Here is a 16,275-nt window from a genome sequence, read left to right as displayed (position 1 = left end):
TGTAGGGAGAGATGACCTGGCATGCAGGGCAGGGTATAGCAGTAGGACTAGAGAGAAAGGTATGGATTCTAGAGATACTTAGAGGGAAGAATCTTCAGGACTTGGTGATGGATTTGAAGTGTGGAGGGAGGCCTGAGGGAGAGGAAGGAGAGAAGGATGAATCCCAGGTTTCTGGCTTGGGAGTCTGGGCTTTGTGGGGGAAGATGGAGATTAAGATTCCTATTTCTAAGAGGAAGAGAGTATTTCCAGGCAGGAGGGTTCCCCAGGGCCAAGCCTGTGGAGAGGTCCGGTGAGCTAAGGACAGAACAGTGTTCAATGAACTCAGCGACAGCAAGCAGCTGGTGGCCTTAATGAGAAAAGAATCAGTAGCATGATGGGCCAGACGCCAGACTGGAGTGGTTTGGCTCTTGAGAAGGAAATGAAGCGGGGAGCGTAGACAGCTCTTTCAGGAAGGGAAGAGAGTATTAGCTGAGGCAGTTGCGGGGTTGGTTGAAGGAAAGGTTTTAAGTTGGGAGGGGCATGAGTATGTACAGGAGGAGGTGTTATCACTATAAGGGGTGGTAAGCACTGACTGGGAAGAGGGAGGTTTCTGGGGAGCCTTGAGGGCCCCAGTGATGCTGGAGGTATGGAGGCACAAGGCCCCGCTGCCCAGGTGGTTATGCCTACTAGGCTTAGCAATTTGGGCATAGACTTGGAGGAGGCAGAAAGCTAAATGAGTGCAAGGCTGAGGTTTTGCTGGGCAGCTTTGGCAGAAAGGCAAAAGGACAAGTTAAGGGTGTTGCAAGACAGTAACTGAAGTTAGACAGTGTGGGTCTCTGATGGATGCAGGGAGAAGCAGAGGCAAGAGGCTGATGGGGAAAATATAGAGTTCCAGGGATTTCGTGGGGTCAGAGAACAGTTACAGCAAGAGGCCATGTGGAGTTGTGATGAAGAGCACAGAATACATATAGCCTAGGTTTGAATCCCACCCCTGCCTTGGGCAAGTCATTTTACCCCTCTGGGCCTCTGTTCCCTCATCTGTAAAATGGGGATGGGTAATAGCATCTGCCTGACAGGGTTGTTGTGGGGTTTAAATGAGTTAATAGATATAAAGGGCTTAGAAGTGTTTGGCACATAGTAGGTGCTGTGCGAGTGTTTGAATCGTAGTGCAATGGGCTTATAGTCGAGAGTGGGATGTCTGAGTTTCTCAGAGGGAGTGGTTGAAGGCAATGACCAGAACGATTAGGTCCCAGGTGTGGTGGAGGGGAGGGGTAGCTGAGGTGGAATGGAGGAGTTGGGCATTGAAAATAAGGAGTCAAGGTACCAAGAGGGCAGAGAGGGTTGGGTGGTTGTGCACAAGATGCTGAGGTCCCTTGGGGGAGGCAGGACTTAAGCCGAGGAGAAAGTGGAGCTCATAGCAAAGCCTTGGAAAGAGGAGAGACAAGAGGGGCAGTTCCCACTCCAGCCAGTCTAAAGTCCACTCCCTCTGCCCCTCCTGCTGGCTCCAGACTGAGACGGGAGACCCAGGTCTGGCCACAGATATGACCCCTGCTGGGAGCTGTGGTCTGCGGAGGCTGGTGGGCAGATCTGAGAGCCCCAGGGAAGACTAGAAGGGAACGCCTTTGCTAGATGGATGCCAGGGAAGTCTGATGAGCGCAATGTGATCTCTGCAGAGATTGCCGCTGAGCTTTGTGTTGCTAGGCCCCTCAGCTGTGCCTGAAGTCAGAGTCTACAGGGTCTGCAGAGACCAGCTAGACCAAACTCCCATTTTATAGATGGCAAAACTGAATCTCCAGGCATGGAGACCTGTTTCAAATGAGAGGGCACCATCAGGGTGTCAGGCAGAGGGGCATGAGGGCTGAACTCATATTCTCCTTATCCCTCAATGAGGTCTCCTGCTCATCTCACTACCAAAGCATGTCCCCTCCACCCCTCACTCCCAGGCAGTGAGAAGCCTCCAGAGGTTCCTCTGCTGGGCAGCAGCTCATCTCCATCAGATAGGCAGGCATCTGAGAGTGTCTCTGTGTATCTGTCTGTCTATGTGGTAAGCTGTGTCTGCAACACTGTGTAGTGTGCCAGTGTTTGCATTTCTGAGTATGTCTAGTAAGAGTGTGTGTCTGTGTTTGCCCACGCATGCATACTCAGGGATGAGGATGATGGGGCCCAAGAGTCAGACAGAGGAGCTGGGAAGCTACCTTTGGACTTCATCTTCAAGCCTTATTTCTAGCTTAGGGGATGAGTGTGTGTGTGTGTGTGTGCACAAATAATACAGCCACCACCTTGTCCCTGCTTCACACCTGGGGTGGGGAAGGGCTGTGGGACTTGCTAGGTTGGGGTAGTGGCAGTTCTTTGGGCTCAGGAGAAGCAGGATCAGTTGGCAGACACAGAGCTTCCAGGGTAGTGAATAAGTCCCAGCAGGCATTGAGTAATGGTGATGCGGGAGGTTCCCTGAGAGTGGGGGTGCTAGTGGAGAGGGGAGGGTGTTGGGGAAAGAGAGGGCACCGGGGCTGGGGGGGCACCTGGGGAGCAGAGGGGTTCCCAGTGAGGGGTGAGAGCTCAGAGGGAGCAAAGGAGGGCATTGCTCACATATGGAGGACAGTGGACTGGGACCAGTGACTGGTGTCTGGACCAGCAGCTGCAGCCCCCTCCCCCAGAGGCTCTTGGGCCCTTGGAGTAGGAACTTTGGGCCAGGAGGCCCATCAGCTGCCCCCATCAAGCTACTGCTTTTGTGTAATTTAAACACTCTGAAACTGTGGATTAGGTGGGGTGGGATAGGCTACTTGGAGGGGTTTTAGGAGACCTCCCTCCCCAGGAGCTCCTGCCTCCACTACTGAGAACCACCGCCCTTGAGCCCCATGCTTGTTGCTGATTCCCCGGATAATAATCAATTGTTAGGTTTTTTAACAATCAAACATCTGTATACCTTCCAGTAAGCAGAAATTCTGGTGAAGCAGAAACAACATGGGCTTTTCAGTCTGACAGAGCTGGGTTCGAATTCCAGCTTTACCTATTATAGCTGAGTAAACCAAAGCAAGTCCCTTCACCTCTCTAAGCCTCAGTTTCCTTGCTGTGAACTGGGGACAGGACTGCCCAGCACACAGTGTTGTAGTGAGGATTAAATGTGTTAGCATAGGGAAGTGCTTAGCATAGAGTCAGTGTTCAATACAAGTACCTATAACCCCACACAGCAGGCAACTTCTATGGAAATAGCTTAATCCCAACCCAAAGCAAAGAATTTGGGCATCTCAATGAGCAAGTATAGCAATTATTACATATAAATGTACTATTTTATGAGGCCATTTGATATATTGACAATTATGCTTGAGCAAGTTCCCATTTCCATTGTCACAAACCTCAGGTAGTTGAAGATGGACAAGGGACCTCAAGTTTAACAAGGGACCTCAGTTTGGGGACAATAATCTGGTTAAACTCCTCTCTTTACACTCAGGCAGCTGAGGCCCAGAAAGGAGTCCTAGCCTTCCCTAGTTGCCCAACCAGACCAAGGTCAAGAACCCTGATCATCTGAAACCCAAATTCTTCTGACCTAGACTCACAAATGGAGACCTCAAGTGCTTCCCTGCCAGAGGTAAAGCAGCAGGGAGAGTGAACTGCCTGGCCAGGGTCATGGGCAGCTGAATGGCACTGGTCAGAGCCATGGCTAGGTGGGGGAAGGCATGGTTTTAGTCTGGCTCAGCCACAGACTCCCTCCATGACCTTCTCCACCCCAAGCCTCAGTTTCCCCCATCTGTAAATGGAGGGATTGGCCTAGGTAACCTCTACAGGCTCAGCAGCTTGGAGTTCTCATTAAAGTGAAGGAAGGTCTCTTCCAGCTCTAAGAACTCAAGATTCAGAACAATGACCTTCCCTCCTGCTCAAGCAGTGAGATTGAGGGCTGGGCTTGGACTGAAGTGGGAAGGGGTTGGAGGGTTTGGATTAGCAATAGCTCAACTTGGAGGGTCCTGCTTTAGTAATTAAATATTCCAGCCTGGATGTGACGTATGTCTTAATCCATTGGCCAGAACTAGTCACATGGTCCCACCTAATCACAAAGTGTCCAGGAAGTGCAAACTTACCAAATGTGTCCAGAAGAAGGGAGAACCAAAAATATTTAGTGAAAAGCACTGACGACACCCCACAACAGAGCTAGCCAGAACACAACCAAACAGGACCGACCACTGCAACAGCGGTAACTGGAAGGCCAGTCTCCCAGATGAAAATGGTGGTGCGAGTTGAGTTGCAACAGCTGGATCACCTCAACTGACCTCACCCCTGCATGCCCCGGATCCCAGCTAACCAGGAAATAAGCCTACCTTTAGTCCTTTCTCTGCCAGGGTAGAGACTCTGGGAGTTGTTTTTCTTAAAGATTCAGCTCTGGCTCCCGGGAGCAGACAAGCATCATTCATTGACTGTTAGCACCTGAGAGGGGAGAGCCTGAGCAGGAATTTGCTTTCCTTGAACTGACTGTGATAAACCAAGGAAGGGGCAAAGTGAGTTTACCTTTCTGGAGAGACCTCGAAGACACACCCTGATCTCCTGTGCTGTTTAAACTTTGAACAATGTAAGTTACAGGAGCTTACTACGGGGGCTCTGAGGAGAGTCCTGTGGTTCAGTCATTGAACAAACATTTATTCAGGCACTGCACTAGGTTCATAGCGTAAGAACCAAGCCTTTGGGGTCAGGACACCAAGCTCCAAATTCTGACACCACCACTGCCATTGAGTGGTCTTGGGTGAGTTTATTTAACCTTTTAGTACATCAATTTCATCATCCAGAAGGTGGGAATATAATAAAACCAAGACCAAATCAAACCTATTGTCATCTAGTTGATTCTGACTCATGGTGGCCCTGTGTATGCAGAGTAGAAGCACTTCCTTTGGCTGAAGGCATTCAATTCTCATTATGCCCTGTGGGGCAGGTGCTATTATTAGCTCCACATTCCAGGTGATAACACTGAAGCATAGGGAGTCAGGGTATTTGTCCAGGTCACTCCCTGTTCTTCACTCTGCATGTTCTGCCTCCACCTGTGGTACCATCTGACTTCTCCCCGCCCATCTTCACTCCAGGCCCTTTCTGACTTGTTTTCACAATTCTAGCACAGTCCAATAGCTATGATCTCATCTTTTGAGGGCCTTTATACCTTTGATTTCATGTTATAGAACAGAATCCTCCATAGAAGCCATAAATCTCTAGACTCTTAATTATGTTACCCTTGCTTCTGCATGCATTCCCAGAATTCTAGAATCCAGATCCCAGAACCAGATACAACTACAGAATCCTAGAAAGGAACTCTAATACCCAGGTTCAACGGTAGAATCCTGGGCATTGGGAGTGGGCTTGGAATCTAAAATAATAGAATGTTCAGGCTAGAAAGGGGCCCAGGGACCTTGGGTCTGCTCCAGCCCAACCCAGTCCATGTGAGTGCTGCCTCCTCTCCATGGCCACTCACAGCATCAGGAGCTCCTCACCCCCAGGTGGTCACTCACTCTAGGGCCTCATTTGATGTTTTGGAAAGTGAATGTCACTGCTGTGCCGACCGGAGCCTAGTGTGAGGATGCCTAGGCCAGGCAGCAGGTCACTTAGGTACTGGTCCTTGCACTGGGCAAATTGCTGGACCCTCTGAGCTTGTTTCCGCCTCTGAACAAGGAGGGCTGGACCAGATGGTCTCTAAGGCCTCTCCAATTGGGGGAGAAAACCAAACCAAACCCATTACCATGGAGTCAATTCCAACTCATAGCCACCCTATAGAACAAAATAGAACTGACCCCTAGGGTTTCCAAAGAGCAGCTGGTGGATTCCAACTGCTGACTTTTTGGTTAGCAGCCAAGCTTTTAACCACTTCACCACCAGGGCTCCAAACTGAGGGAGAGGGTTGTCTAAATCCCCAAAGCTGCCTCCTGCCCACTCTCTAATTAGGGCAACTGCTGCTGCTGCTGCTGCTGAGGGTCATTTAATGAGCACCTAGAATTGGCTAGACACTGTGTTGAGCACTTTACAGCCATTCACTGGGTTAATGTAATTAGCCTAGGAAGGCTTCCTGGAGGCGAGGGGCTGAAGGGCTGTGTCTGACAAGAGGACTAGAAGAAGTGGGGAGGGTCAGAGGATGTGCAGGTTAGCCAGGAGGGACTCCAGGGACTGCGTGGGGAAACAATGGGCAGATTCTGCCCATCTTGGGTGGGCTCTTGCTTCCCAGAGGAAGGTGACAGGCCTAGGTGACCTCTGCTCTCACAGGCACTGAACAGAGTCAGGCCCTGCTGACTCCTCCCTCTTGCTCTGTGCCCGCAGGAGAACTGTGAGCCCTGCCCGTGGCAGGTGGGCTAGTCGGGGCCGGCAGCAGGAGGGAGCTTGATGCGCGCCTGGCGTCCCCAGGCTGATGCCGCCCCCAGAGAAGAGCGCGGGCCCCTCATCATCCGCCCCCGCGGGCCGCGCTCTGGGTCGGCTGCAGGGGCTGCCGTCGCCGGCGCTGTGCTGCGCCTGCGGTCTGTGCGTGCTGCTGGCCGGCGTGAACGTGACGCTGGTGGGAGCCTTCGCCTCCTTCCTGCCTGGGCACAACGTGCCACTCATCATGGGGCCGGCGCTGCTGGTACTAGCGCTCGGCTTCTTTGCTGCCTGCTGCGTATGTAGCCGCCGGGGCCCCGCGGCCGGTGCGCGCTCGGCGGCGGCCGCCGGCAGGAGTCAGGGCGGCGGCCGCGCCGGGCCTGTGGCTCTGGAGATGGAGAGTAGTGAGCGCACGGCGCAGGACACCACCGCGGTGCAGCTGAGCCCGGCCGCTTCGGCTGCGTCCTCTGGTCGCTCCAGCCCCGGCCCCAGCCCCTTCGCCGTGGAAGCCCCGGCTCCCGCTGCTGTCTACGCACCGCGCTCCGAAGGGGTCCAGCTCAACCTGCCCCGGGAGCGGACCACCCCTTAGCGGACCAGACCCGCTGGTCCTGGTTTTCCCAACTGGGTTCCCTCCCTCCGTCCAGTGCCATTCAAGCCAACCAAGGAAAAAAAAAATTTTTTTTCTTTTATAAAGCTCCCGCGCTGAGCACAAATGGCCCCATTTGTTCTCTCTCCAAAACTTCTGGCGGGGGGCGGGGGGGAGAATGTGGTGATGGTGTTGGGGCACACCCGTGTAGGAGGGAGCAGAGTCTTGGCCCCTCAGATGGGGCCTACTGGGCCGTACTTCACCTCTACCCCCAGGTTTGAGGAAGCTGGGTCTCTGGACCTTTGAGCCCTGAGGGGGCCCTCCACTCCAATGATATTTGGGCACTGTGAACCCAGAAGCATCTACTTGGAGAGGGGCTAACTATCAGCAAAGCCTGGGCCCCTATGGAGAAGGGGAAAGGGGGAGGAAGGAGGAATGTCGGCCTGGGCTATTGCCCCTTTTGGCACACTGAAAGGCCCTCAGCTCCCCCCCCCCCCCCCCGCAACATCTCCACTCTCCTTGCCTCTACTCCTTGACCTTTTGGGATTTATTTGGGAGAGGGTCTGCCTTGAGCCAGGGTAGCCCCTAGGGCAGAGCTGGATAGAGTGCATCTCACCATTTCTGCCTGACTGGTCGCAGCAGGAGCTGAGACTGGGCTCAGGCTTCTCAAAACCCGAAAAGAAAATCGGTGTGATTGTCACTGCCAACAGCGCCGCCAATGCCCACCCATGCCAGTGCTACAATGTGCGTTCCTGCTGTGCTTCCATCCTCAATAAAGCACCTTTGGGGTCAGTCCTCTGCGGTGGTGCAGGCTGGGGGAACGGGCTCTCTGGGGTCTCCGGATGAGCACCCTGGATTCTGGGGCCCTCCCAGCCCGTGGCCAAGTGCTTCAACATTCTAGCACCAGCCCATCTTGGAAACCTAGAAGGGATCCTAGGGGAGAAGAGTGTGTGACTGTGAACAAAAGACTGTATCTGAGACTCTGCGTGCCTGTGAATGTCTGTGGGAACAGGTGTGTCAGATGAATATATGAATGTGACTATGGGTGACTGTCTGGGTACCTGGATGAGTGGGGAGTGTGGGGGTATTTGGGTGACACTATGTCTGAGATCACACATGCATGAGGGAGTGTGTGTGGGGGAAGGAGATGTAGTGGTTAAGGGTGGGTCACCCATTGGGGTTGGTGATGGAAGAAGGGCTTCCAGGGCTGTGCAGCACCCAGACCTCTCTCCTGGACTGGCTGGGCTTGCAGGGTATGGGCTGAGCCTGTGTCTGTCCAGGTGGGTGGGGTGTCTGGTGGGAGATGGGGGTACACTGCAGGAGGAAACTAAGGGACTGAGCCTAGCCCCTCCCCTCCCTGCAGAGACCCAGGCGAGCAATGCCCAGGGACAGTGGCATACACTGGGCTCGACTCCCTGCCCATCCACCCCTGGCTCCATCAGCCTCTATTTCTCTTTCCAGGGTGGGCTCTGCTGCTCTTGTGCCACAGCCTGGACACTTCCTGCCAGCCTTGGGGCTCTGTCTCCCTCCTCTGCCCCCCTCTCTGCCCCTCCTAATGTCCCCCCACAATCAACCTGGAGAGGAGGAAATCCATCTCAGTAGGTGCAGAGCAGATCATCATTAATTTGTGTGAATTGATGGACCTAACCTTTGAAGCATCCAGCCCATGGAGCCAATGGCCTCTTCTCAGAGCATCTCTCCACCGTGTGTGTGTGCGCACGCGCGTGTGTGTGCGTGCACGTGTGTGCATGTGTGCGTGTGTTCACATGTGTGCCTGTGTGCGCGTGTGTGTGCAGACTCCAGTCCTATCTCTCCTGGTTCTTTGGTCTGCAGCCTCAGACGCCACCTGCTGCCCTGGTGGAGTAGGAGACAATAGGGGCCACAGCCAATGCTGCCTTGGGGTATGGTCTGCGCCACCCTTCTCCTACCACCTCCTTGGGAGGACCCACCGCCTCCTTGGGAGAAAAAGGCACCCCATATTCTAGTCCTGAAACACTAGGCCCAGTCCAAATCCCTCTTCCACCTGCTGGCAGATTACTGAAATTACACCATCATGACTCCTTTCTCCTTCCCTCCACATGACCCAGAAGACTTCCAGATCCTGTTCTAGAAGACTAGCTGCTGGCAAGGAAGAGGAATATGTGATAAAGGCTAGAGGTAGTGGCCCACGGAGCCAGGGTGTGCGTGAGTAGACTGAGTGTGTGTGAGTAGACTGAGTGTGTGTGTGTGTGTGTACATGCGCGTGTGCGGAGGAAGGTGTTGGCTCCATGAAGCTCCTTCCGCTGCCACCCCCCTGCACCATATCTCTGCCATACAGGGGGGCCTCTCCCCTCACACCCCTGCCTGGACGGGCCCCTTTAGGGTAGCATGGCCATCTAGGAGCCGGCAAGGCCTGAGAGCCACGTCACTGTGCTGCACTGAGGCTGGAGAACGTGCTCTTGTCCCCACATCTCGGTAGGCCCCTCCCCAAGGCTCTGAGGATCGAGGCACCGGGGTCTGCCATCAGAGGTCCAGGACTGCAGTAGAGGACACACAGCTAGTCCTGTGAAAGGAGGGCAGCTCCCCAGTGCCTGGGGGAGCTCTGGGGTGACACAGTGAGCCTACCTCCTAGAGGGAGCTACTGCTAGGCCTGTGCAAGGGACCCACTAAAGGGCTGGGAACTCAGGTCCCCTTCCACTCTTCCCATTAGGAGAAATAAGGGCAGTTGCTTAGAACCATTTTTTGCTAATTATTTCAACAAATAATCCCTGAACCCTACTATGTACCAGGCACTGGGAATATGGTGGTGAGCAAGCCCTCGTGGAGTATGCATTCTACTTGGGGCAGATAGGTAATAAATAAGCAAACAAGACAAAAAAAAATTGCTCTAGTGAGCAATGCTGTGCAGGAAATTACCATAGGAAGGTATGATAGAGGGCCTTAGTGGTTAGAGAACTCTTCTTTGGGGAAGTGACAAGCTGAGCTCTGAATGACAAGAATCAATGACGCACAGGCCTAGAGCAAGAACAGTTTTTAAATTTTTATTTTGTTGTTGAGAATATACAGAGCAAATCATACACCAATTCAACAGTTTCTACATGTACTATTCAGTGACATTGATTACATTCTTCGAGTTGTGCAACAATTCTCACCCTCCTTTTCTGAGTTGTCCCTCCTCCATTAGCATAAACTCACTGCCCCGAAGGAAGGTTCTTGTCTAATCTTTCCAGTTGCTGTTGTCAATTTGATCCCATATGTATAGTTTTTAAAAGAGCATAATGCTCAAGGCAGACCTTTTTTTCTAGTTAAGCTAAACTATTGTTTGGCTTTAAGAAGACTTCAGGGATATTTTTGGTTCAAGGTTTAAAGATTATCTCAGGGCAATAGTTTCAGGGTTTCATCCAGCCTCCAAGGCTCTGGGAAGTCTGAAGTCCATGAGAATTTGAAATTTTGTTCTTCATTTTCCCCTTTTGGTCAGGATTCTTCCATAGAATCTTTGATCAAAATGTTCACAGGGCAAGAATATTTCAGACCCAGGAAACAGCCAGGTGAGAATGAACTTTGCTTGTTTGGGGAGCAGAAATAAGGGTCACAGAGATGGGTAAGAGGTGAAGTTGGAGACATAGGGGTGGGAGGAGGGCATTCAGATCATGTAAAGTTTGGTAAGCCAGGGTGAGGAGTTGGGGTTTTATTCTCAGTGAGATGGGAGCCACTGGAGGGTTTTAAGCGGGAAAGTGACATGGTCTGATCCATGTTTGTTAAGATCGCTTTGCCTGCTGTGTGGAAAATGGACTGTTGAGGAGCAGGAAGGAAAACAAGGGGTGGGTTAGGAGATTTCTGCCATGAGATGTGGCAGGACTGGGACTAGGCTGGTGGCTGTGGAACGGACAGATTCTATACCTGTTTTCAAGGTATAATGGACAGGTCTCCCTGTTGAGGAAATTTAGGCGGAGTGAAAGAGAGGAATCCTGGAGGAAGTTCTAAAATTTCGGTTTGAGCCCCTGGGTTTATGGTGGAGGAATGGGTTTTGGGGGAAAAGTACAGGTCCTGGCAGGGTGGAAGTCCTGTCAGCCCAGTGGAGCTGTCCTGAGGGAGCTGGAGCCACAGCATGAGATCTGGAGAGAGGAAAGCATTGGGGATGCAGATCGAGGAGCCATTAGCATGTGGATGGTGGTTAAGCCATGGGCTCAAATGAGGCATTTGAGGAGGGATGTACACAGAGAACCGAGAACCTAGAGTAGTCTAACCTTTGAATCTAGCAAAGAGATGGGAGCCCAAGTTATCCAGTTCTGAACCTCGCCCAACCTTCTTCTGATACCAAGACCTTTCTGATGAGAGATGTGGACTAGAAGATGGGGATTAGGGAGAAGTAAGTGGAATATGAGCTCTAAGAGGTTGGGACTTCTGTTTTGTTCACTGCTGTACCGTTAGTTCCTTGCATAGTGCCTGGTACAAGGTAGGTACTCAATAAATATTTGTCGAACGAATGAATGAATAAAAGGGGTGAATCTCATCACACAGCTGAGACTCCAGGTCCCCAGTAACAGGGATTTATCAAGATGCCTGACTCTGGGCAAGAAAAAAAAGAAGCTCGCTCTGTGTATGGAAGAAACAAGTTCATCTTTGAATTCTCTAGATGGGAGGTCTTCACAGAGTTCCCCTAGCCAATTCCTTGGTTTTCTACTTCTTTGGAGGAGGGGTAGTCATGGGAAAGTGGGAGGATCTGGGAGGAGCAGGAATGTAGAGCTGGCTAGATGGGTGTCAATGGATCGTCTGAGAGCCAGGCTCCCAGAGCAGGGATGGCTAGATGAGCTGAGGAATTGGATCTGCTAAGGAGTGCCAGCAGAGGGCACTCTGGGCACATGGCAGGGGATAGAGGCGGCTCAGATTGCACTATTTTGCCTCTTCTCCTCTGAGACAGGGCTTCAAAGCCAGTTGTTTGTATAATGAATCAGAATCTACATTTTAGCAAAATCCCTGGGTGATTCTTACTACAACTTCTAGGAAACTTTTTAGAAATGCAAATTCGCAGCAGGGAACTTGTTAGAAATGCAAATTCTCAGCAGGGGTTTAAAGCCCTGCTTTGAGGGCCCAGGCTCTGGGGGAATACAGTGGGTGACAGTGAAGTCATTCAAATTTACTAACCTCCAATCCTGGAGACTGACCTTATCACAGAGGGAGCCCTGACCCTGGACAGAGACTGAGCCTTTATCAAGGTCATCGACAAGTCCTGAGTCTGGTCGTAGACTGAACCCTGACCTTGATCATAGACTGAGCTTGACCCTGGTTACTCTCTGAGTTCTGGCCCTACCTGGTCCTATACTGAGCCCTGACCTTTATCACAAACTGAGCTCTGACCTTGCTCTATATACTGACCCCTGATCCTGATCTTAGACTGAGCCCTGATCCTGGTCCACACCCTGATCCTGATCTTAGGCTGAGCTCTGACCCCAGTCCATAAACTGAACCCTGACCTTTGTCATAGATTGAACCCCAGCTTGAACACAGACTGAGCCCTGACCTTGATCATAAACTGAGTCCCAACTCTGGGAACAGACAACCTGACCCTGGTCATTGAGTCCTGACTGTTCACAGACTGAGTCTGACCCTGGTTACAGACAGAGCCCTGAATCTGGCCCCAGACTGAACCCTGACCCTTGACAAAGACAGAGCCTTTATCTTGGCCACAGGCTGAGCCTTGATGCCTAAGACTTGCACCCCCTCTACCACCCTTTGACATAAGGACCTTCCAGATGAGGATCCTGTGTCACCACAAGGTTCAGCCCCAGAAGGAAGTAACTCCTGAAACAACTTTTATGGGGAGAAAGAATACTGGGTCTCTGAATGATCCTGAAACTCCTAGTCATCGGACTCCTGAGAGGCCAGGCAGAGAAAGGCTGGTTATAGACTATCCAGGACATGAGGGAGGAAGGGTAGCTGGCCTTCTCCAGGTATCCCTGAAGCTCCAGGGGTGGGGCCTTTCTGCTGCCTGTCTATGTGGGAGGTCTTCAAACTGGGAGCGTCTTCAATCTGCACTTCTGACTCCCATGGAAACTTGAGCAGGTCCCTTCTGCTCACTGGACTGTACTCCCCTCCTTGTTACATTTCGGGGAAAGTGAGGAGGAGGTGGCATTCTGTGTGAAGAGAGTGGGCCCAGGCCATGACTGAGTCCCCCTGTGCAGTGGCAAGAAGAGAAGACCCTTCACTCTGGGAGCTCACTTTGCCTGGCAAGAAAAAGTGAACTGTGCTCAAGCGTGGCACTAGCCAGGCATCAGGTTGGCAGCGGGCGCTGAGACAGGAGAAACGAGGAGGAGGAGGTGTGGCTCAGGAAGCAGGAAGCCTAGGTCACAGCAGTCTCTATATTCCTGAGGTCTGGTGTATGAGAGGGGCAGAAGGTTCCCAGAGGATCACAGGGCCCCTTCCCAGGGAACATTGACCAATTCCGTTTCTGCCTTACCCAGGGTTCAGCCCTGGTGCTTTGCCTCTGGGGGTCCAAGCTGACCTCTGCCAGGCACATGGGCCTCCTGCTCACCTTGAGAGGCACTGAGAGCAGGGGTGGGGTGAGGGGTGGGGGTGAGCCAGGCAGGAGCTGGGGCGGGGGAGGGGGTGGCTCCAGTCAAAAAACGCTGACGACGAAGACAATGAGCTCTCCGAGACTGAGGCAACTCATTTGGTCCCGGCCACGCTTTATTAAATTCTCATAAACCTGTCAGGGGGGACAGGGCTCGCTTCAGTTTACCTCATTAGCCCGACACAATGACAGTGGGGGGGGGATAGAGGGAGGGGGTGGCAAGGGGAGGCCTGTGCGCAGCACTGAGAACCGAGCCAGCCGGGAAGATAATTGAATTAAGTGGCTTTTGTTAATGGTTTTTAAGACTCCGAAGTGTAAATAACATTTAGGAGCTTTCTTTTAATGGGCTGGGGTTTTAGAGACCCCGGGAGCATAGAGGAGGCCCTGCTCAGTCCGACCCTTCTCCTCGACCCCAAAGGAGGTTGGGAGGGGAGGGCCTGCATTGAAGTTAGACTGAAGGGGATTGAGGGGACTTCCCCAAGGGGTGGGTAAGGACACTTCGGAGCCAAAGAAGGTAAGACAACTTCCTTGTGGGTCTTGGAACAAAGAGAGAACATAAAGGCAGGGAGCTGACTGCAATGCCCTGTCCAGTCCTGGAATGTCACCATTGGACAACATGGTCAGGGATGTCTCTGGGATGTTTCTGGAGGCATGACTTGGGAGTGTTCAGGGACCTGGCCTACTGGGGTGGCCAGTGTCCATCAGTCCCCATGGACAGGCCAGGGAGAGTAGAAGGGGAAGCCTCTAAGTTTCTGACTTTATTGCTGGGTCACTACCCTGGGAGGTAGTGTGCTCCACATCACAGGATGTGTGGGAAGGCTGTGAGTTGGGGTTTTCAGCCTGCTAGCAGTGTGGTGTAGACTAGACCCCAGGCTTCCTGAAGGAGACTGGTCTTGAGCTGAGCTATGAGATGAACCTGCAGATGGGGGTGGGGAGCTCACTTCTCTGGGGGCACAGGGCCTAGGGGAGCTGTGTGCAAGGGAGCAAGGCCTAGACAGAAGCTGTCTTAGAATCCCTGCCCAACTTCCCTCCACGACAGCTTCCTCCCTTTCTGTAGACTTGACCAGGACCTGGAGTTGTTTGGGTTGGAGGTGAAGGAATCTGGGCCAGGTACCCAGGGGCTGGAAGTGGGATGGGGCACGGCTGCCCCAAGGCCAGCCCACAAAGGGTTAAGGCGCTAATCGCCCTGCATGCGACAAAGGGAAGTGGGTTTTCTGATCCAGAAAGGATCAGTCCCCAGGACGCCCCATCAGGCCTTTCAGCGTGAAATTACACCCCAGCAGGGGTGCTCCCCCTCCCCCAACACACACACACACACACACACACACACACAACTCGCCTAGGCCTGGCACGGGATTAGGGCCCAGAGTTACCAATTTAATAGATCCCACCTCCCCTGCCTGCCCTCCTCTCCCTGAGCAGTCTTCAGTCCTGTCTCTAGGCCTGGGCTGTCTCTTGCCTCACCGTCTGTCCACCCGCTGTTAGTCTGTCCGCCCGGCTGGTCGATCTGTGTGGTTATCTCTGGCCTCACTCTTGGTCTAGTCATACTATCTGTCTCTTCCGCTGAACCCAAATCCCAGCCATGCACTGAGCTCTGGACCCTACTCTCTAGCTTCTGCATAATCTTTAATTAGCCCCTAAAATATTTCTTTCATTGTTTACCTATTTATCTCCCCACAAGCACATAAAGTCCTTGGAAGCAGGAACTCTGTCTTGCTCAGCACTGTATCCCCATTGCCTGGGATGTATCTGCTACATAGATGGTGTTCAGTAGACATTAGTTGACTGAGCCCTCTCCCACCCACCTCACGAAGACCCAGGTGTGGCCCCTAAACTCCAGACATTGGTGCTCAGGGCTAAGAGGAAGGAGCCCATGCCAAGATAAGACCATGTCCTCTGGAAAGGGCAAGGGGCTGTGGTATGGTCTCCATCTCAGGCCCAACTTTATCCCTTAAGGATGCCATGAATAAGACAGGACAGAGAAGGGGGAGGCCCTTCACGGCCAGAGGGTGCTCACTCGCCCATGGGTTCCATCCCAGGAGACCATCTCACCCCACTCCCTCAGGCCACTGCTGGGCGTTTTCTAAGCGAGTGCCTCTAAGCCCCATTTGCACCCACAGCCTAGGAAGAATCCTGAGTGGAGCAGTTGAGGAGACTAGGGGGTGGAAGTCACATGGAAGAGAAAACCCAGAAACAGAGGCTGTCTGAGGCAGGCAGCTTATGTAGACTACCCTCTCCAACCTCTACATAGAAAACAGAGGCCAAGAGCTAGGGCCAACCCAAAGCCACACTGCATGACTATGGCAAAGCAGAATAGCAACCAGAGAGCTTGTCCCTAACACCATACTCCGCCAATCCAATTCCACGAGTATGGTATTGACTGAACACTGGCTCTGAGCCAGGCTCTGTGCCATGCCAATTCCTGCATGGGGAGCTCACCACCTGGTAGTAGATAAGACCTGTACCAGGTAGCCAAGGAGCTGTCCAGAGAGGAAAGAGGCATCCTCCTTCCCTGGAGTAATCAGGTAAGGCTTCCTGGAGGGGGTGGCCTGTGGATAGATTCTAAAGGGTGAATAGACTTTCCTCAGGAAGAGGGACTGGCAGGAGCAAATACGTGATCTAGTTTGGTTGGACGTCCAGGACAGTGTGAATAGCCATGTTCTGTGTGGGCCCCAGGCTAGGTTAGGCCTAACGGGAAGGCTACTGGGTGGCAGGTTTCAGCTCAATATGAGGAAGAACTTCCCAACAGTCAGAATTGAAGTTGGCTGAAAGGTAGTGAGCTCCCTGTCCCTGCAAGTTTGTGGCAGAGGCTACATGTTAGTGACTCCTGCCCTAGATTGAGGCT

At 52.6% G+C, this 16,275-nt stretch overlaps 1 protein-coding gene across 1 annotated transcript; it reads left to right on the top strand.

Annotated features, from left to right (window-relative positions):
• Positions 1-6,349: 6,349 nt before the first annotated feature.
• TMEM275 (transmembrane protein 275) lies at positions 6,350-6,921 on the top strand. The gene has a single exon (XM_064281913.1). The coding sequence runs from the start codon at positions 6,350-6,352 to the stop codon at positions 6,881-6,883; it is 534 nt and encodes a 177-aa protein (XP_064137983.1). The 3' UTR covers positions 6,884-6,921.
• The last annotated feature ends 9,354 nt before the right edge of the window (positions 6,922-16,275 follow it).

The sequence above is a fragment of the Loxodonta africana genome, chromosome 3 (genome assembly GCF_030014295.1).
Source record: "Loxodonta africana isolate mLoxAfr1 chromosome 3, mLoxAfr1.hap2, whole genome shotgun sequence".
Taxonomy (NCBI): Eukaryota; Metazoa; Chordata; class Mammalia; order Proboscidea; family Elephantidae; genus Loxodonta; species Loxodonta africana.
The sequence above is the reverse complement of the archived record's forward strand: the minus strand, read 5'-3'. Positions and strand labels throughout refer to the sequence as shown.

Coding starts and splice junctions, on each gene's coding strand:
- TMEM275 (XM_064281913.1), top strand. CDS start 6,350: ATGCCGCCCCCAGAGAAGAGCGCGGGCCCCTCATCATCCGCCCCCGCG.